This window comes from Dreissena polymorpha, chromosome 8, assembly GCF_020536995.1.
Source record: "Dreissena polymorpha isolate Duluth1 chromosome 8, UMN_Dpol_1.0, whole genome shotgun sequence".
In the NCBI taxonomy this organism is placed as follows: domain Eukaryota; kingdom Metazoa; phylum Mollusca; class Bivalvia; order Myida; family Dreissenidae; genus Dreissena; species Dreissena polymorpha.
Genome location: NC_068362.1, coordinates 97095812 through 97119140, shown reverse-complemented (window position 1 = coordinate 97119140; position 23329 = coordinate 97095812). Strand labels below are relative to the sequence as shown.

General features: G+C 36.3%; 1 protein-coding gene across 1 annotated transcript in view; it reads left to right on the top strand.

Moving 5' to 3' along the window:
• The window catches only part of LOC127841048 (unextended protein-like), a 41641-nt gene extending 33508 nt beyond the window's left edge, over positions 1–8133 (top strand). Inside the window, exons 5-6 of the mRNA XM_052369562.1 lie at positions 3033–3113; positions 3401–8133. Of these exons, the coding sequence (XP_052225522.1) occupies positions 3033–3113; positions 3401–3993 (674 nt within the window). The 3' untranslated portion in view covers positions 3994–8133. The remainder of the gene's footprint in view (positions 1–3032; positions 3114–3400) is intronic.
• The last annotated feature ends 15196 nt before the right edge of the window (positions 8134–23329 follow it).

Below are 23329 nucleotides of genomic sequence, written 5' to 3'. Positions count from 1 at the left end.
TTTGGGGGTTTAATCAACCTTTAAAGAGATCCCCACCTCTCACATGGAACATATTTATTATGCCCCCCTTCAAAGAAGAGGGGGTATATTGTTTTGCACATGTCCGTAGGTGAGTCGGTCCTTCCGTCCACCAGATGTTTTCCGGATGATAACTCAAGAACGCTTATGCCTAGGATCATGAAACTTCATAGGTACATTGATCATGACTGGCAGATGACCCCTATTGATTTTGAGGTCACTAGGTCTAAGTGACTCGTTCTTGGATGCAGTTTAGGACCACAGTTGCAGATTATATTATGTACTGTTGTGGTGGGGTCTCCGTCCGTCCACCAGATGGTTTCCGGATGATAACTCAAGAACCCTTATGCCTAGGATCATGAAACTTCATAGGTACATTGATCATGACTGGCAGATGACCCCTATTGATTTTGAGGTCACTAGGTCAAAGGTCAAGGTCACATTGACTCGTTCTTGGATGCAGTTTTGGACCTCATTTGCAGATTATATTATGTACTGTTGTGGTGGGGTCTCCGTCCGTCCACCAGATGGTTTCTGGATGATAACTCAAGAACGCTAACGCTTAGGATCATGAAACTTCATAGGTACATTGATCATGACTGGCAGATGACCCCTTTGGATTTTCAGGTCACTAGGTCAAAGGTCAAGGTCACAGTGACAAAAAACATATTCACACAATGGCTGCCACTACAACTGACAGCCCATATGGGGGGCATGCATGTTTTACAAACAGCCCTTGTTTATAAAACATATACATATAAATGTGCAATAGAGGACATGTTTGATAGCAGTCTTAGACAAAGCTCTACGGCTGGAAGCCTCTGGAAATAGGACTTTTTTAAAGTCTGTTGATTTAGTCTGCTGCTTGGATAGATTATTTACGTTATTGACCGTACATAAATGTTCGGGGCAGATTTCTAGAACACTCGCAGAGTATGGATTGAACATTAGCCCTCCTGATCAACAGACAGACGGGTTGAAGGTGGAGTTTGGGTTCCATTGGTTCGGGGATACGGCCCAATATTGCCATTCTTACGCATAAGTCTACAGAGTTGGTTTCAAACTTTGTTTTCATTAGAGGTAATGGTAAGTTTTAGGACCAAATTTAAAGTCATGAAACACAATACAAAATATTTATTAATAGAAGTTGCATTTGGTTTTGGAGTAATTCAAGAACAGCCACTTTTTCACAATTTTCATATAAAGATGACTTGATTAATGAAGATTATATAGTTTTTATTGATACTATTATGAATACACTGTAGCATGTTAAATTACTAGTTCATATATGATTTTATATGAATCTTGATGACAGCAATCAGCATAAATAATATAAACATGTACAATGATTAATTGAGTGTACAGTCATGAGCAAGTTCTGGGTCAATTGTTGTGTTTCTTTCCTTATCTCCAGTATGATTTCATATCTTGCATAAGCTAAGAGTATTTTGCAGTTGCATAAGCTAAGAGGATATTGCACTTTATTTGAGTCAAGCAGGAAATTAATGTTCCAGAACAATGTATTCAATAATAGATGCTGCCAGCTTCATTGATTGCTGTCCTTTTGGTCATAATTTACTTTTTCTAGCCAAATGTTGTATGGAAATTGTGTATAAATGATAAATATATATGAACATACGTACTCTGTTTATACTTGTAAAGCAAGTAGATGGAGTAATCAAACGTCATTGTGAATTTTGGTTTTAATCCATTAAACTTTTAATACATGTAGCACATTCATTTAAATAATTATTTTATTGTGTTTTGAATAAAAAAAATGTAATGGTTGATTCCAGACTTCACTTTACATGGTTGATTCCAGACTTCACTTTACATGGTTGATTCCAGACTATGGTTGATTCCAGACTACACTTTACATGGTTGATTCCAGACTACACTTTACATGGTTGATTCCAGACTTCACTTTACATGGTTGATTCCAGACTTCACTTTACATGGTTGATTCCAGACTTCACTTTACATGGTTGATTCCAGACTACACTTTACATGGTTGATTCCAGACTACACTTTACATGGTTGATTCCAGACTACACTTTACATGGTTGATTCCAGACTTCACTTTACATGGTTGATTCCAGACTTCACTTTACATGGTTGATTCCAGACTATGGTTGATTACAGACTACACTTTACATGGTTGATTCCAGACTACACTTTACATGGTTGATTCCAGACTTCACTGTAATGGTTGATTCCAGACTTCACTTTACGCTCATGTTAATGGTTGATTTCAGACTTCACTTTACATGGTTGATTCCAGACTTCACTTTACGCTCATTCACTAAGCCCAGATTTTCCCAATCACAGATTATGCAGCAGTCAGTGTCCTTAGGTTATATTAATATAACTTTGACAGTAGTAGCTAAAGGGTTCAAGCCCAAGGTCATTGTTTCCAAGGGATGCTTACGGGCCCATGTCACACCATAGCAGTGTTGTTTACTATTTATTACATATCTTCATTGCATAATGTGTACATTTTTTTTAAACCTGTGCATTGAATTTTTGTATGCATTATTTCTATTGCAAAAGTGCACAAGAAATGCGGTTACCTAATATGATGTCATCTGTGCATGAAGCTTTCATTTCTTACCGCAAAAACGAATATTTATATAAAGTAAACAAGTTCAATCCATACTCTGCGATTTGGTATATTCCATTAGTTCAAATTTTTGTTATTAACAACTCATGGATTTTAGATATTGATATGAATCATACTATTCATTATTTGGTCAACAAAGCAAAAAACTAAATTCGGCTTAAGTGTACAATCCATGGGGGTCATTTGATGGTAACAACCGCCGCATATGCAATATATCGCGCGCCAGATGCAAAACCTGTATTTGGCACAACCAGAAATGGAAAAGTGATGTGTGTGCCAAACCTTTTAAAATCCATAGCAGCAAATATGAAAGTAATTTTGTTACTATTAATCATATGGTAAGATATGCTATAGAACTCGCTACTGACCAGATCTCTCTATGCCTCTATTTTAGGCCATGTGGAGGTTAGAATTGGTAAGGAGAACCTGGTGTTCCTTGGAGGACCCTTCACATACTACGGAGTCAACGCACTCAGTAAGATTGCCTCTCTATAAGAATGCTTCTCAGTAAGATTGCCTCTCTGTAAGATTGCCTCTCTGTAAAATTGCCACAGATTGCCTCTCTGTAAGATTGCCTCTATATGTCATTGACATTAGCAGTTTGACCAAGCAAGCTGGAATTCTTTTTATATTATATAAAACTAATTGAGCCTGGATGAAGAAAAAGTTTAAATTATGGATTGTTTAATGGTCTATCCATTGGTTGTAAGGACAACAATGTTTGTATGCTACATAATGTCTTTTATTTCTCTGTGTTTACAGGGGTGAGTGATACGATCCTCAACCCAAAGAGCAGCTCAGACTCCATCTACACGAAGTACGAGCCCTACATACCCGACTTCTCCCTCAAGGCTGTCGACAACATCCTCTTCCTGCGCATCAAACGCACGCACTACATCGTGGCCAGGCGAGCCACCCTCATGGGACGGCATGAACAGGACAGCACGAAAGAAGACGAGACCTTCACCGCCGAGTGGGAACATGCCTCCACTATCAACTGCAACCATAACAACCAGGATGAGAGCACCCAAGTTAATGGACCTGTTTTTACTGTTTCCAACATCAGCGAGCAGCAAAACCCTCCGTCGTATTCTAGTACTCAATTGCCCAGTGCTTCAAATATTACTGGAACGAGGGAAAGAACAGACTCCAATATCTCTGGATGGAGTTTTCCCAACTCTGAAAAGCTGGAGATGGATTTAGATTTGACTAGTAAGGATCCGGAGATCGTTGGTGATAAACATGCAATTGGGGGTGATAAACAGAAATGTCAAAGTGTGAAGTATATGAATGAAAGTGAAGCGCTCGAAGACCATATTGCAGGGGAGTTTACTCCGTTAATGACTAAGCACTAATCTCTGGATCATATAGGATTGTCTGCCTTGAAATGCTTGTATTATGTTTTTTTGTTTCAACTTCATGGGGATAGAATGAAGTTGTGTTTTTTTTTCTATAGTTTGTTCATGCACTTTTTTATAGTTGCAAAAAGTACTTGATTGTGATTAACATTTATCTTACTTGACTGTTACTTAATGTTTGAAATCTATCACAATTAAAAAAGACTGCATAATCATGTAACTGTATTAAAATCATAGAATTCAATTGTATATAACAATATTAAAATCATAGAATTCAATTGTATATAACAATATTAAAATCATAGAATTCAATTGTATATAACAATATTAAAATCATAGAATTCAATTGTATATAACAATATTAAAATCATAGAATTCAATTGTATATAACAATATTAAAATCATAGAATTCAATTGTATATAACAATATTAAAATCATAGAATTCAATTGTATATAACAATATTAAAATCATAGAATTCAATTGTATATAACAATATTAAAATCATAGAATTCAATTGTATATAACAATATTAAAATCATAGAATTCAATTGTATATAACAATATTAAAATCATAGAATTCAATTGTATATAACAATATTAAAATCATAGAATTCAATTGTATATAACAATATTAAAATCATAGAATTCAATTGTATATAACAATATTAAAATCATAGAATTCAAGATGAGCTATAGTATTAGCTACATGTATTGACAGGCACACGTTTTTTAATATTTATAAACTGGAGAAATATTTGAATTTTCTATTTTGAATCTTTAATTCTTAAAAGAAAATCAATGATATTCTGCATAAAAACTGTAAAGAAGCATGAATTTTTTTTGCAGATGGCTGTCTTGGATAAGTTAATAATTTGTTGTTTTGATAATTTGCATACAGGATGGTTAAAGTGTCTTAGACAAGTTTGTCCTTTTCAATCACTTAAACTTATGACATTTTGAGTGTTTTAAAAAATAACTACACAGTATCTCTTTATTGATTATAATGACAACACTTGCAAGTCGTGTTCTAAAACGGTCTATTAACCACACATAATTGCAGTCGATCGCTAAATGATTTTGAAACCAACTAGAATGCATCCCACTTTTCAATTTAAGAGGTTGCTTAATTAAGCAGCACAATTACAATGTGAGGATGTTTACTGTATGTTATCGTTCAATACTGACAAATCTAAACTATTACTTTATCGCTTTAATGAAATGTGGAAATATTCTAAAATATTTAAATTGTGTTGTTTGCCTTACACAACTTGGATGAAAAAGTAAAGATCTCATAGTAATATGCAAACAAAGTTTTTAATTTTCAATCAATATGTCCATGCTTTTTATGCTTTCTGTGCTGATATCATAAATTGCTAAGTGTTTGAATATAATTTGCATGTTTTTTTAAGCACAGATGTTTCAAGCAAAGAACATGTTCAGTTTAATTTCAAAATATGAGCTTGATTGGTTAACATATTCATGTTCATTTATGTCTAAATAACAAAGTGTCCCACCCAGTACTAAAATACCAATGTCAGATTTTGGCCTGAAAAAATGTGGCATGTATGTACTCTTTCAGAAACTATGTTAAGCGGAAATAAAAACAATATTTTTAGATATACCTAAAGGAAATAATATTATTGTTTATTATATTATTATTTTTGTTTAAAGATAAAAATGATTGTGATATTTGTGACGACAACACAAACCGTTTTGCTGAGATTTTCAGACATATTTTTATTCGGAAACACGAAACTATTCGCTTATAAATTGAATTTTATAATATATTAAAACAAGGTTAAACAAATATGCATATCATATTTCAGGACTAGTACCCATAACTATTGAATATGAAAGATAAATGCAAAAATGTTTCACCGCCATCTTCATTAGTCTCTTTCATTTATAAAAATATTGTTCAATTTTATATTTTGATGCATTGGTATTTTGTTTATTGAAACACAATTGTTGTTTTTCAAGCAGTGCATGTTAACATCTTTAGTGGTTTTTTTAACCGTTTAAAATCTGGACCACATTTGCTATACGGTAACTTTGCAATTCATTCATTTTTATTAAAATTCATAAAATTTTAACAACTAAAATTAATGATTCACTAACCATTTATTTACTCAAACCGATAAGTGTGACAAACAGCCTGCGATCTCTATAAAACTCTCAAAAAAGTTTCTTGTTTACTAAGAATAAATCTATATCAACTTTACTTATCAACTATTGATTAATTATTTTGTTTTTTTTGTTTTAAAGATTCATGTATGAGTTATTTTACATTTGTAGACCACACTCGACAACAAAATATGACATGATTTTGATATATGAGAGTTGGTTTGTTACGGGGAAAATGATTGGTTTAAAACTGACCCAAACAAATAAATGTAACAGCATGCATAAAAATATACCAACAGTCATAATTTGTCACCACTGTGACAAAATTGTTACTGCAGTGACAAAATATATATTACCCCGGTGACAAAATTGTTACCGCTGTGACAAATTGTCACCGCGTTTTTTTTTTGTCACAGCGATGATATCTATTTTTAGCTGTTGGCGTTTTTGTACTTTTTACCCAAATGGTACGGCAAAGATAACATCTAGATGAATTATTTCTTAACAGCTGGCTCATTTATTGTGTAAGAATGTAACAGCTAGGTCACTAGTTAAGGGTTTTCTGAGTAACTTTGTTGGTGCTCAGAAATATGAATAATTACTTGTAAATAATTACTTGTAGTTGAAAAACATGATTTACTGAGGTTACCTGTAATAAATACTTTTTTTATAGAAAATCTTCAACATTAATTTCAAAACATTTAGTTGCACTCTTTAAGTTTATGTTTCCAAAGAATTTTCTGTGTAAGTGGTAGTGGATACATTCGATCGAACAAAATCAAATTTCTTAAGTTAACAAATCTAATTATTAACTAAGCACAACTTAAGGTGTTAATCCCGCTCTATATGCGATAGTCTCATCCCCCTTTATAATGTTTTATTATCATCCTGAAAACATCTTTGTAAATATTAATGCTCTGATTTGCAATGTAAAATACTTTTTCGAATTGCAAAATGTCAGGACAATGATGTTTAGCCACCAGTTTTCTTGTTAAATTGTTTTCGAAAAAGAAGTAGTGCTAACAAAATATACATTCTATAATTGCATGCACAACAATATATTACATCTCAAGGTTGTATTTAACGTGTACAAATGTATAGATGTTTCTATTAATACAATGTAAAAACCATCTCATTGTAATTTTGATTACGCCAAACTTTAAAGAAGGTTGTGCTGCAAGTTTTCTTATGATCGTGTAGTTAAATAAGAACTTTAAGACACCAGAAATAATATTGATATTAAGTATTGTTAAAACATTTTATTTAAAGGTATTTCTGTTTGTTCAGTGAAAATAACATTGAAAGGGACTTTTTCACTGATTTTGGCATGTATTGAAGGTTGTCATTAAATGCTTTATATTGATATAAATGTAAAAATAGGATCTTAAAAGCTCCAGAAAAAAAAACAAGAATAAAATTAAAGAAAGAAAGAAAAGGTACCCTCAACTGGGCTGGAACCACGGACCCTTGGCGTAAAAGTCTAATGCTTCGACCACTTGATCATCCGTGCTAATAGAGAAAATGATGAATTTTATACTTTATATAAGCAATCCTCGTAGTGTCTCAAAATATATCGACAACAACAGAACTCTCCAAATTATTGAATGTTTTTAAATTGTCACATGATGCTTATAAGGGATATTTTAGAGCATGGTAAATGTTCAGAATTACTGTTTCCTCACAAATATCATAACTACAACGAACATTTGCGAATCTAAAACAATTTTTTTCAATTTTGTCAATTTACCAAAACATGAAAAGGTCCCTTCAATATTCTTTTAAGGTGTTAAATGATGACTTTTCTATTCTATTTGGCAATGTTAGGCATATATGAAGTAATATCGGTGCATTCCATTGTATATTTATTTGTAAGTTAATTTCAGATTAATATTTGACACTATTACATAATACTGCTCATTAATGTTATTTCTCTATGAATACTTGTTGATTTTATAGAAAGTTTGTTTTTAGATTATTTACTTTTTGAAAAATAAAATATGAAAAAGTTCAATTTGAGCCCATAACTTTGTCTGCACTATATTCTCCAATCAAGATGACTTGTTATTTGCAAGGAGCAAGTTGCTTGCTTAAAATTCAAGGTAACATTTGATTCTCAAAATTTGGACTTGTACATAGTTCAAATAATTAGACGTAATCTATAGATTATATATATTGACCTCTTAGTTATAACATAAGGCTCGTTATTGCAATTCTTTAGCATACGTCTGCAGAGTAGGGTATTATATGTTGATGTAACTGTCAGTTCTATTGAATTATATTGCATTGGTAAAAATTGCATAGTTTAAGAAGGCATGTTCTGTGAACCAACTATGGTGCTTGATTTAAGGTTTCACAATTTTAAAAATGGCACCGTGTGCAGCAACACTTTAAAACGACTTTTACAAACTTATGCTGTTCTCAGTATTTCTGACACACAACAATCAGTTTTTCTTCATTGACATATTAGCAGATTAATGACTCTAAAAACCTGTGTCCACTGGTGTTATATTTAGAATGTCATTATAATTTATATGAATGCATACTAGTCCTGTAGTAAGCTTTATTTTACGCCTTGCAATAACATTTGCCACGCCATGAGGGCCAAATGGTCAATATACACATATTAAGCACAATTACTTTAAAACATTACCAGAGATTCAGTATTTAGTATGCAATAGCATATTGTCATTTGCACATTTTAATCACCTTCCGGAAAACTTGCAGACCGTCCTTCTGTCTGTCCGAATCCGAAACCTGCGACAAAAACAAACAAACATACACATAAACTTGAGGTTGATGGAACTATGTGTGTGGATAACAGGCCATATAAGGAATATGCATGTTATTTCAAGATTATTCTTTCAGACAAAATTGTGGTTGTTTTTATTAAAGAAAGAAGTGAAAACTACCAGAATAATCTGGGTCCAGCAACAACCCAAAGTCTTGAGGCTAGTTTGGTGAAACCTGGCTTGTTGATAGAGGACATAATGGCAACATGCATTTTTCTTTTATTTTAGCTTGCCTGATGGTAAGCTTTTTTGATGGCTTTCGTCCGTTGTGTGCTTTCACAGTTGATCATAAAAACACTCTACATACTGCATATATTGTCAAATTTGCATCAAACTAATCATAACATCTAAGTTCTCGGCCTAGTTCGAAACTGGGCAACTTATACTTAAAACCTCGGTCACGAGAGTAAGCATAAGCCGAGTCTAGAGGCCACATTTATTGCCCATATATCATTAAAATTTATTATTATTATGTAAGACCATCGGCATTTACAAAGATCTAATATATGACTGTTTCTTGATAGATCTTTGGTCTTTGTGACACCTGGGCAAAGTTAAAAAGTTAGTCACGTGGGATTACAGACCAACATCACTATGTACACACTAACAAAAAAATCCTGAATCATTCAGCAGCTTTTTTGATACCACATTATTGACCAATCATCATTTAGTTAGGACCTTAGTCTCAATGATATATTGGCTAAGTGTGAAACTGTTTCTCTTACGATAAAAACTACCCCCCCCCTACTGGTTAGCGACAAGGTTAAATTAAAGAACAAACTTGGAAACACTCTAGAAGGCACATTAATTGCCCAATCTTTATGAAACTTGATGAGAACATTGATATCTCAGCGAGTTCCAAACTTGGTCGTGTGGGGTCATCTTGTCAAATTAAACAAAATCACGTGAAAACCATGGTTCGAGGTTGTTTGCGCAATCTTAATTAATAGATCTTACTCTGACCATCTGATCCAATCATTTCTATGAATAGTGAAACTTGGTTCCCTTAGGTTAAAAAACATAACCACATGGGGAAACGCAGATTTCCATATGCGGCTGTATTTAAAAAGAGAACACTTAAGAAGTCACAGTTTTGCCCCACTTGTCATGATGCCTGATTAGATTGTTGCCCCACTTGTCATGAAATTTGCCCAGATTGTTGCCCCACTTGTCATGAGCCTTGCCCAGATTGTTGCCCCATTCGTCATGAACCTTGCCCAGATCATTGTCCCACTTGTCATTAACCTTGCCCAGATTTTTGCCCCACTTATCACAAACCTTGCCCAAATCATTGCCCCACTTATCACGAACCTTGCCCAGATCATTGTCCCACTTGTCATGAACCTTGCCCAGATTGTTGCCCGACTTGCCATGAACCTTGCCTGAATCGTTGCCCCACTTATCATGAACCTGGCCATGATTGTTGCCCCACTTGTCATGAACCTTGCCCAGATCATTGCCCCACTTGTCACGAACCTTGCCAAGATCGTTGCCCCACTTGTCTCGAACCTTGCCCAGATCGTTCAAAATGTATTGCCCTGCTATCATGGCTTTAGTTGAAAAGGAATGTAGTTTGTTCAAAATCATGGCTGCCTGATGTTGGAGCAGTTTTTTCTTTAAAAGTCTACTTTGAAAGATTGTAAACACTACTTGTTCAGCAAAGTTTAACTCCAAGGTGAGCGCCATTTGGCAATTTACCATCTCTTTTTAGTTTTTTTTGTCGGCCAATAATTGTGGTTATAATATCGAAAGAAATTAGCTAACTGTCTGAAAAAAATCTTGGTCACAATAGGTACTTAGCTAGGTCAATGAACTTCACTATGCAGATAGACGGCCGTAAGGCCAATATGTATGTTATGTCAGCTGTTCGTCAGCCAATACTTGTGGTTGCTTTCGTTACATAAGTCAGTGAAAACTGTCGGTCTGTTTGTCCGTCCAGTCTGGATCCTGCCATAGTTTACAGAGTAATGTTAATGAAACTAGGTAATATACCATTGTGATCTTGGACCAGTCGTAAAATATGCATGTAAATTTTGTTTTTTCGTCAGGCAAATAAATGCATGTCCCCTTGATGGCCCTCTTAGCAACAAGCAAAATGTGTTGCAATGGTTTACCAAATTATGTGAAAACCCTAACGTCTCGATATTTTGATTAATACAAATGTACTTTAGTACGTTAAACTCTGTATGTGGATAATACCTGTCCAAAATGTCCGGAATACCTGGTTTCTGCGACAACTCAAAAAGCATTAAACCTATGTTATTAACTCGGTAGATAAAGGCCAAAAGCGGGAATATTCACGTCATGTCAATTTTAAAATTTTATCGTCGCAAAACAATGTGGTGGTTCAAGTTACAATAATATATACAATCTAAAATCTCGATCCCGCAATATGTAACAAAGCTTAAGTGTACTTAACAGGGTGCAGTTGCATCTGACTTTGTGGGTGTCCCAAATAAACGTTAATGGATGTAAACACACTGGTAAGTTGTGCTAAAAAGCTCACCTGATTGCTCAGGTGAGCTTTTGTGACCGTTCTTTGTCCGTCGTCCGTCCGTCCGTTAACATTTGTTCGTAAACACTAGAGGCCACATTTATTGTCCGATCTTCATGAAACTTGGTCAGAAGCTTCGTCCCAATGAAATCTCGGTCGAGTTCGAAACTGGGTCGTGCCGGGACAAAAAGTAGGTCACTAGGTCAAAAAAAAGAAAAAAAACTTGTTAACACTGTAGAAGTCACATTTCATGCCCAATCTTCATGTAACTTTGTCAAAATGTTTGTCTTAATGATATGTTGGTTGAGTTCAAAAGTGATTCCGGTCCGTTGAAAAACATGGCCGCCAGTGGGCGGGGCAGTTTTCCTTATTTGGCTATAGAGAAACCTTGTAAACACTCTGGAAGTCACAATTTTTGCCCAATCATCATGAAAGTTTGTCAAACATTGGTTTTATTGATTTCTCGGACGAGTTTGAAAATGGTCCAGATCGGTGAAAAAACATGGCCGCATGTGGGCGGAGCATTTTTCTCTATATGTATATAATGAAAACACGTGAACACTCTAGAAGTCACATTTTTGCCCAATTTTCATGAAATTTGGTCAGAACATTTGTTTCCTTGATACAAGAGTTGAGTTGAAAAATGGTTCCGGTCAGCTGAATAACATGGCTGCCGGGGGGGGGGGGGGGGGGCGGCAGTTTTCTTATATTTATATAGTAAAAAAAGCTTGTGAACATGAAACTTGGTGAATAGATTTGTTATGCCCCCCTTCGAAGAAGAGGGGGTATATTGCTTTGCTCATGTCGGTCGGTCGGTCGGTCGGTCGGTCGGTCGGTAGGTCGGTCGGTCTGTAGGTCGGTCGGTCCGTCCACCAGGTGGTTGTCGTATGATAACTCAAGAACGCATACGCCTAGGATCATGAAACTTCATAGGTAGATTGATCATGACTCGCAGATGACCCCTATTGATTTTGAGGTCACTAGGTCAAAGGTCAAGGTCACGGTGACCCGAAATAGTAAAATGGTTTTCGGATGATAACTCAAGAACGCATACGCTTAAGATCATGAAACGTCATGGGTAGATTGATCATGACTCGCAGATGACCCCTATTGATTTTGACGTCACTAGGTCAAAGGTCAAGGTCACGGTGACCCGAAATAGTAAAATGGTTTCCGGATGATAATTCAAGAACGCATACGCCTAGGATCATGAAACTTCATGGGTAGATTGATCATGACTCGCAGATGACCCCTATCAATTTTGAGGTCACTAGGTCAATTGTCAAGGTCACGGTGACCCGAAATAGTAAAATGGTTTCCGGATGATAACTCAAGAACGCATACGCCTAGGATCATGAAACTTCATGGGTAGATTGATCATGACTCGCAGATGACCCCTATCAATTTTGAGGTCACTAGGTCAAAGGTCAATGTCACGGTGACCCGAAATAGTAAAATGGTTTCCGGATGATAAATCAAGAACGCATACGCCTAGGATAATGAAACTTCATAGGTAGATTGATCATGACTTGCAGATGACAGCTATTGTTTTTGAGGTCACTTGGTCAAAGGTAAAGGTCACGGTGACCTGAAATAGTAAAATGGTTTTCGGATGATAACTCAAGAACGCTTTTGCCTAGGATCATGAAACTTCATAGGTAGATTGATCATGACTCGCAGATGACCCCTATTGATTTTGAGGTCACAAGGTCAAAGGTCAAGGTCACGGTGACCCGAAACTGTAAAATGATTTTCGGATGATAACTCAAGAACGCTTTTGCCTAGGATCATGACACTTCATAGGTACATTGATCGTGACTCGCAGATGACCCCTATTGATTTTCAGGTCACTAGGTCAAAGGTCAAGGTCACAGTGACAAAAATCGTGCTCACACAATGGCTGCCACTACAATGGACAGCCCATATGGGGGGCATGCATGTTTTACAAACAGCCCTTGTTTTATATATATCTCAGATGAGTTTGCAAATAGTCCCGATGGGTCAATAAACATGGCTGCCAGGGGGTGGGGCAGTTTTCCTTATGTGACTATATAGAGAGAAACCTTGTGATCGAACACTATAGAAGTCACATTTTTTGCCTAATCATCGTGAAACTTAGTCAATACATTGGTTTTATTGATTTCTTGGACAAGTTGGAAAATGACTCAGATCGGTGAAACACACTTTTTAGTTTACCTGATTGCTCAGGTGAGGTTTTAGGATTGGTCTTTGTCCGCTGTCCGTCCGTCCACATTTGGTTTGTAAACACTCAAGCATTCACATTTCTCAAGCATTCTTTATCAAAGTTGCTGAAAGATCTCAGTCAAGTTTGATGATGAGCAAAATCACATAATTAATGCCATAATTATTGCCAAATTTTCATTATATTATACAAAATCCTTGTAAGCAAAGTTTGATGTTTGGGGGGTCAGCTCAAAATATAGGTCACCATTTCAAATCTTACAAAAACACTCCCTACGCCAGAGTTTTGGTTCAATAATGATGAAACTTGACCAGGATGTTTGTCTGGTCAATATCTAGGTCATGTTTGACATTAGGTAAAGATTGAATGAACCGACTCCTCTCAGGTGAGCGAACTAGGGCCATCTTGGCCCTCTTGTTTCAAATAACTTTTAAAAACACTTTTCTAAAGAATTTCAACTACCGCGGTAGTGCATATAATACAGATTTTTATGCTGCTTATGTGAAATACACCAAAATTACTTTATTTAATAAGCATGTGTTCTTGTTAAAAATCCCTTGTGTACTGCACGGTTATGCTTCACGCAACGTGACATTTGGTCACTGATTAAATATTAAAATATTGGCACAAACTTCAAGAAAAAACTGCCTTTTATGCACTTAAGATATCTATATCTGCAAATGAATTTCAATAACATGAGTTATTTGAAAAATAATTTCTTAACGGTGTGTTTACATTCTGTCCAGCCCGTTTGTAAATCCCTGAAAACCCCGTTGATTCTGCATCCTCAAGCCTGATTGAGGCTCACTCAACTGATTTTACGGCATGTTGCGTAGTAGGGGGGGGGGGGGGGGATATTTTCAGCTGTAATGAGACAAGCTTTTTTTTACATTTAAACCTATACAATTTTACAAAATCGCCTATACAAAACTTGAAATTTGAGCCATCCCTGTTAAAAATTACATGTGCAGCTCTATATAGCAACAGCGTCCGCTGTCGTGATATAGATCGTTATTTATTTTTTGCTTTTCTTTACCTCTTAATAAATTGAAACTAGCAGATAGGACTGACCGACAACGAGATTGTCGGAGGAGCGCAAATGCATATTTCGTTCATATTTAAGGCTAGTATGAGACTAGGGACTTTATAACACAGGTCTTTCATCATCACATTCATCATGATTTATCACATACCGTATGGACGACTGGAAAGCGCATGCTCCATACTTTGTCACTCTGTCAGAATTCTAGTTTGGATATTATTGTGTTTGCATTTTGGAGGAGCTTCCAATAGTTTCACTAATTTTCTTTTTATTTATTGCTAGGTTAGACTTTTATTGTATAAATTAAGTGTTGATTACTACAGCAATAATGTGTATGTAAATATTAGACCAAAACAATCGATTACCCGTACCGGTCAACTATTTTGTAGCTAGTCATTTGTTCGACAAGGGGTCCCTCAGAGGCTGCCCTTGGTTTGCTACATATGCAGTTATAACGAAAAAAAAGTTAGTTTTTAAAAAGAAAATCTACCGAACAATAATTACCAAAGAGATTCCAGTTACCCAGTCGAGTCACTAAAGTTTCATGGGTATGGCCCAACACGGATTGGTTGATGGAAGTTGACAAATCATGTGGAGTGTATGCCTTGCAGAAATGATCAGATTAGCCTATATTAAATGTATTGCCACAATCATATGACTAGTTTCTAAACTATATATAAGTTATCAGACATTATTTGGGCGAGTATTATGGATGAAAATGAAATTGTATCGTATGTGGATTAGAAACGGAATGTCGTCCAGTATCCTATCGCCCTTATATTTTATCCTCTTGAATCATGTACTGTTGAACAGTGTGAACATATATGTCAAAAGTACAAAACAATATGTTGGTCTTCTGGTTCAACAGCTGGGATTTTTTTACTTACGTCATAAGATATGACTTTATAATTATAACTTTCAGATGATATAACGTTCTAAAATAGCAAGCAAATAAACATGTGCTAAAATACATTTAAACCAGAGAAAACGTGTATATTATTTATTATTATTTGTTAAAAGTTATTGATTAATGTTTCTGGGCTTTTTTGTTCACAGAAGTGAGTGATACGATCCTGAACCAATATAGCACCTTAGACTCCGTCAACACGAAGTGTGAGCCCTACATACCCTACATTCTCCCTCAAGGCCGTCAACAACATCCTCGTCCTGCGCATCAAGCGCACGCACTACATCGTGGCCAGGAGAGCAATCAAGCGCACGCACTACATCGTGGCCAGGAGAGCCATCAAGCGCACGCTATACATCGTGGCCAGGAGAGCCATCAAGCGCACGCACTACATCGTGGCCAGGAGAGCCATCAAGCGCACGCACTACATCGTGGCCAGGAGAGCCATCAAGCGCACGCACTACATCGTCGCCAGGAGAGCCATCAAGCGCACGCACTACATCGTGGCCAGGCGAGCCACGCTCATGGGACGGCATGAACAGGACAGCACGAAAGAAGACGAGACCTTCACCGCCAAGACGACTATTACTGGATGGATTTTTTTTAATCGGATTGTCATGTTAAGTTAAACTTGAAACTTGAGTTAACACATTAACACACACGTTTGTTTAATTGTGGAGCCTATTCAAAAAAGTTGTATGATAATTTTTATGTTAATTGTTTGATTGGGGTTTTCGCCGTTTTCAACCGTATTTCATCAAAATCACGTGGTCACTTTACCAACGTAATTTTTCATCGTAAGCTGGTAAACCTTTCTACGCTGAATAAGACCATTTTCATGGAACTCGCTGCACAATTGATGAAGTTATTGCTGTTCAAATCGATGCACCCTGTTTTCGGGTCATTTTGAGTTGAATACCTTGTTATCCACCGTCATAGGCGGAGGGAAATTGTTTTGGCGTTGTCCGTCCATCCGTCCGTCCGTCCGGCACTTTTGTGTCCGGAGCCATATCTTGGAAGTGCTTTGGCGGACTTCATTGAAACTTGGTATGAGTATATATATGGATAAGAGGATGATGCACGCCAAATGGCATATTGTACACCATCTGTTTATAACGGAGTTATGGCCTTTGTATCTTGAAAAAATGCTTTTTTTATGTGTCAAATATAACACTTTTGTGTCCCGAAGCATATTGGCGGGGATATGAATTCAACGAATTTGCTTGTTATATATATATATTTGATAGTGAATATTTTTTTCAGAGAAGTTGATTTTTTAGTTATAATTCGATTATATTTCATTCAAAATGATATTTTTACTAGTTAATATCATAGCCCAATTTTTGTTGTAATAATCGATATTTAACATGGTATGTGAAAAGATCTTGGTAGATGCTATATTCCTAATACGCACTTAAATACGTCATATCATTTGTCTGTAAATTACACAATTTGACACAACACTTGAATACAGATACGCGTGTTACCGAAACCGCCCGTATCATCCATCCTCACGTTACCTGGACTTTGCCTAAATTTTAACATAACGAATTTGAACCATCCATATTTGAAGGTTAAGTAAATTGAAATGTTTCCTCTGACGCCAACGTTCCCGATTACATCTTTTTTATACTGAACACAACTATTGCTTACGTACATTCCTTGTTAGCCATTATCACTGAACAATTACTTTTACATTGAATTTGTCTTATAAATAATTAATCTTCAGCACCAATAGGGACATGTGTTTTTGTCAGGCTCAGATCCTTGTTTTTATTGTAAGTAAAGGCAATGACCCTTTAATTTCATGCTTGAAAATTATTCGTTGGACACTGTGTTCTTCGTGTTAATGCTTTTCCCTATTGTTCATCGTATGGTGTCAGTGTGTCATAAACTTTCCATTCAAATGACTCCTGACATTTTGGTCTATTTTCACAAATGAAGGTCACTTGACTTACATCATAATTATATATTTTCATTTCAAGCTTTAATGTTAAGTTGGCATGACAAGCAAGAATACTCCAGAAAATTCAGCGTAACAGACTTATTATCATTTATGTGTTGAATCTGTTGCCAGATTTGTGTTGTTGCTTTCTTGTAAGCTTGTACAAGTCTGTGTAATGTTGTCCTCCATGCAGATTTAATATAGTCAATATACTTTAAAATCAGGGATTTAAGCAACGTGTTGGACCATCGCTTATTTAGTAGCATATAGAACTTAAAAAAAAATCATATTGGACTAGCATAATTGTTTATTTTGTTTTATGATTTGTAATATTGGTTCGTTGTAAGGATTGGCACACACATATGTTTCAAGAGTAGAAAGAGAAGCATATACAATTTATGGCAATAATTATTTCGCACCCAGCCCAAGAACTAATTACAATCTAAAGTTATAAAGGTCTGCTTGATAATCAAGCGAGTACCGTCATCCCTCGACCCGGACGTCCCCTCCTGCTGACTTCGCTGACAACCAGAACATGGAAGAATCGCTAAGCGCAATGGTAATTGTCCGTTGGTAGATAATGGTTTCACTACATTGCCGGAAGAGGGACGGGGACAGCGGAGGTGGTAGCGAAGAGGATAAGTTTAAAACTAATAAACCGCCAGGTGTTGGCTTTTAGCACCAGTCGATCTTTAGCCAATGTAGCTGTCCTTTAAATACGATTGGGATATGCACTGAGTTTTTTGGCATGTACATTTGTAATGAACAAGCGTTTGAGAGCAATCTAGAATAAGTAACATTTTCAGTTGTTTTTAAGAACAGATTACGTTACTTTTTGAAGAGACAGTTGCGTGGCAGATAAAAGCTGTTTTGCAAATTGTATTACAGGGTGTGCCTTTTAATATGTTTAGCTATGTAAAAACAATATTTTTTATAACTTATACCTTTTATAAGGGTAAGTATTTGATTTGGTAATACATTTAATGCTGTGATTATTGACTGTACAGTATGTATTTATTAAATAAACTGTGTTGTAAAGTGAATGTTTTTTTCGTACACACACAATAAATTATAACCATCATACTCATGTTTCTTAATATCTTGGAATCTAAAGATTATTTTGTTCATACGTATTGCCTGAGAATTATGCGATATGCGGCCAGCGTAGCTTCAATCCTGCTTGCGCATTTGTGCAGTCTGTTCAAGAAATTACCCTGTCCACTATACACAAACTCAATATTTCGTGGTCTCATTAGCGGACTGTCTAGCGCATGACAAGAATGCATGGATGCGCAGGTTTGTCTGTATCTAGCCACATATGACATAAGACCCATTTTCACATGACGCAGGTCATATTGTTTGTCGGACTTCGCGATTTAAAGGCACATGGTTTCACTAGTAACAGATCAAGCAAGATTCATTTGGAATGTATTTATATATACTAGTAAATACATTATTTACATTTCTATGATAATACATAAAGTTACAAATGGAATAAAGATATTGTAATCACACTAGTTTTGTCATTCCCTACTGCTGCGTTTACATTGTGTTCCCGGCAGCCACGGCAGTCCTGTTTGTCCGAAACGTATCGTGCCGTGTGACTGTTGCAGTTTTTGACCTTTAATCCAAGGTTTGCTAGGTTGCGCTAAGATTCCTCACGGTTTAACAAGGTATTCGTGACGTGCCGTCGAAGCGAAAACGCTGTCCTTCGACAGTGCGCCAAGTTTTCATCCACGGTCTGCCACGGATGTATAAATGTTGCTTCAAGGTACGATGCGTTTTGTTAAGTTCCCGCACGTTGTTTGCGTTTGTCATGCAGGTCTGATACGTTGTACACGTTTGTCATTCATTTGTCACGTTCTGTAAAGGTACCGTGAGGATCAAACGTGGACATCCGAGAGGTTTCGGGCATGATTGTGCTGCCGGTAAAAAAATAAAACTCAAGCAACAGTATTTATTATAACAAAATAATTCCAATGACATGGACGTGAACGGCGAGGATGATTTTGTGTTTGCCTGCTTATTTGCAGCATTTATTAATTTTTGCGTTGTAAAGAGCTGAAAGAAGCTCAAAGTCTGGGAAAAGTCGAAGAAGGAGGCCAGAATCCCTGTGGGTTCGTCCATGGCTATCGGAAGCTAGAAGGCAGCAGCAAGGGCAGCTCAAGTCATCTCAAGACAAGATACGAAGTTTCGCTCTGCCCTTACACCTGGATTGAAACTGGCACTGACTCTGAGGCATTTGGCTACATGGTACAATTACCCGTCACTCCTATGCGTTTCGGTGCAGTAAGGCAGCAATTTGTCATATGGTTCCTGAAGTATGCAGCGCTATTGTCCAGACCTACAAAGACGAAGTGTTCACCGTTCCTGTAAATATGCTTAAAGTTTTAAACTTCTCAGAAATCCACATAAGGGCTTTAATCTGAAAAAGTGATATGTCCTAGGAAACCATAAAATATGCCGATAAAAAACACCAAAGCGTTGGACACCCGATGAGTGGAGATCTATCTCCCAGGAATTTGAAGACAAGTGGAATTTGCCACATGCAGTTGGAGCTCTAGACGGAAAGCATGTTGCTTAAATAAATGCTTTTCGTTAGGCAAGCCACCAAACACAGGTTCCCTGTGCAAACTATAAGGGATTTTACATTATCCCTTTCCTTGCATTAGTAGATGCCCAGTATCGTTTCATATGAATTGAAGTCGGTGGTGTTGGACAAATGTCTGATGCCTAAATCTATAATGACTCCGAACTTTGTGAACTTCTTGAACAGTCTGGAATAGGGTTCCCGCCACCATGCCCTCTTCCGAACGATGACCAGAATCAGGACATTCCATACTTCATTTTAGGAGACGATGCTTTTTGCCCTTAGAACCTATCTGATGAAGCCGTATGGAAAAAGATTGATGCAAAAAGAAGAACTCATGTTCAATTATCGTCTATCCCGTGGACGACGAGTTGTAGAAAATGCGTTTGGGATACTGGCCAAGAGGTTTAGGTTTCCGGAATAGCAGGGCATTTATATACTCATCTTCAGACCGCGCGAATCGTGTCAGACCGTACAACAACTCAACTGGCGGTAACGCATCTGCCTGCAAAACCACACCGTAACGGGTCGGAATAAACACGTAGCAAAACGGCTGTCAATTATCATAGCTTGCCGTGGTTATCTTGACAAAACGTAACAAAGCGCAACAAATCTTGATAGAAACTTAACATGATGGGGAATGAATAGGATTCCCGTCAGAGTACGGACCCTTTTCGGGTTCTGTTACGGCCTGCTACGTACTGTCAAGTTTTGTTGCGTTAAAAAAGTTCTATCACGTTTTTCATGCCGCCGTTGCTGCCGTGGCAATTTTTTTGACAGTTTAAAATTTTGGCACGGCAACCAGGACAACCCCATTGTGTCACGTTTGGCTATCCAGTTCCCATACGTTGCCTCGCGTTCATCCCGTTTCCTCCACGGTGGCCCGAAACGTGATTGCCGTGGTCGCCGGGAACATAGTGTAAACTCAGCATACCGGAACACAAAACATAAATCAATCTTAAATGATGAGTCATCAAAAACAGTGCTTTAAAAATACAACATTTGAACAAAAATGTTGTTTATAATGTACGCTTGAATGAACAAATATATAAATATTTGAGTTTCATCGGAAAAAAAGTTCAAGCTTCACCTATAATGGAATCCAAGTTCGCCACAAGTAAATATGACACAATATTTCAGAGAACTTAACACGCTAGTTTTAGTTTAAATTTAAATTTTGTCAAACGGATTATCGTTTATATTGGCGAATGACGAATGTAAAACGTCAATCCGATTCTCGCAAAACATTATGATTATTGTGCAATATCTTCATGAAAAAGTTGTACGGTCATGAATATTTTCGTGTAAATGTGCATAATACCTATATTCGCGTGGCGCGGTTCAAATGTTACTGGTTCTGAGAATAGCTGCGGCTCTTACAAACCACGTGATGATGATCGGTTCGACCCCGATGCTGATTTAAAGGGGCCTTTTCACAGATTTTGGCATGTATTGAAGTTTGTCATTAAATGCTTTATATTGATAAATGTTAACATTGGTTATAAAAAGTTCTAGTACAAAACAAGAATAAAATTAAAGAAAGAAAAACCCTCAACTGAGCTCGAACCACTGAACCCTGGAGTAAAAGACTATCGCTTAGACCACTCGGCCATCCGTGCTCACACAATTAGTGATGTATTTTAACATTTATTTAAGCAAGCCTCATAGTATCACAAAATATAACGACAACAACAGAACTTTCCAAATTATTCAATCGTTTCGCGTTGCAACTCTATATAATTTTAAGGTTTTAAATCGTCAAAAGATGCATATAATAAATATTTGAGAGCATGGTAAATGTTTAGTATCAGTGTTTCCTCACAAATATCGTAACTACAACGAAAATTTGCGAATCTGAAACAATTTGTTTTTATTTGTCAATTTATCAAAACGTGAAAAGGCCCCTTTAACATATGCTTTTCGTTAGGCTTTTTTTCAGTTTTACTTAAAACGCTGAACTAATAAAAGGTCAATCACAGCGATTACAGCATAATCATTTGAAAACGGCGCGCAATAACCATTATATGTTGAGTTGCCGTAAGACCGAAATAAATAAGTTACTTATAGGCTTTCCAGAGCGACGAAAATTACACAGAATGAACCGCGCTATGCCCACCCGTATAAATCAACATTTGCGTCTGTGACAAGCAACCAGCCGAAAACATTGTCTAATGCAGACGACACTATGTAGAATACACTCAACACTACTTCAGAGCACGTGTTACTGCTATGATTGACAGACGAGTCTGACTGATGACATCGTTGTTAGCGGTACGTTGTCACCGGTTATTAAATTGTTGTGCAATTAACACAGGCTATAAATTTGACATTTCGATTATGGTTAATTAGTCCGATAGGAATAAACCTCTTGTTATCCTTGGTAAGTCGATGGACCTTACGGTTACAGGTGATCTTAAGGAATAATATTTGAACAAAGGTATTATTTTATTCTATTTTAATTTAATAATAAAACAAATTAAATAATGCCTCATAAAATAATAAAATTATTAAGTGAATAGTATTATCATATAAAAACGCACAAATAATAATTAACGATAATGCAAAACTATCATTTGTATCGTTTTTGAACTTGTTTAATCAAAATTTAAAACAAACATATAAACATAGTCAAATAAGAAATAAAATCAGTGTACAAGCTTGTAACAATGGTAAACGTTGGTTGTCAATTGTAGGGAGGAAATCAAATAAACATGAATTATCTTGTTTAGTTTAATTAATTTTATTACACGCACAACGCATGATGACGGCATCAGATCCTTTACAAAAAACTTCAAAACAAGCGTTTCGGTGAAATGGAATGTAATATTAGGAGAAATAACATGCGTCTCATGTATCCCGGAAATTCTTTTTTCAGAGAAGAGCCATAAATTAAAACCAATATTACCAAACAATGCAAAGATCTTAAAGAGAATCGCGCTGATTTCTTTTTATAAGATATATGACATGTTCTTATGTGCCATGAATCATAGGTTGGGGGTTTCATATTGAAGAGTAGTACATTTTTAGCCATGATGTTTTGCAGCATTCAAACGTTATACAAAGTAAGTTTTACGACTTGCTTTGAATAAAAAATGTTCTGCTGATGACGAATACTTAATCATATTTAGGAATTTTCTAAAATGTACTTGGGATACATTACTATTTAAACGTAAAAAAAGTTACGCACATGTACCGCATTGTATTATTACATGTACCGACAACATTTACTTGTTTGTG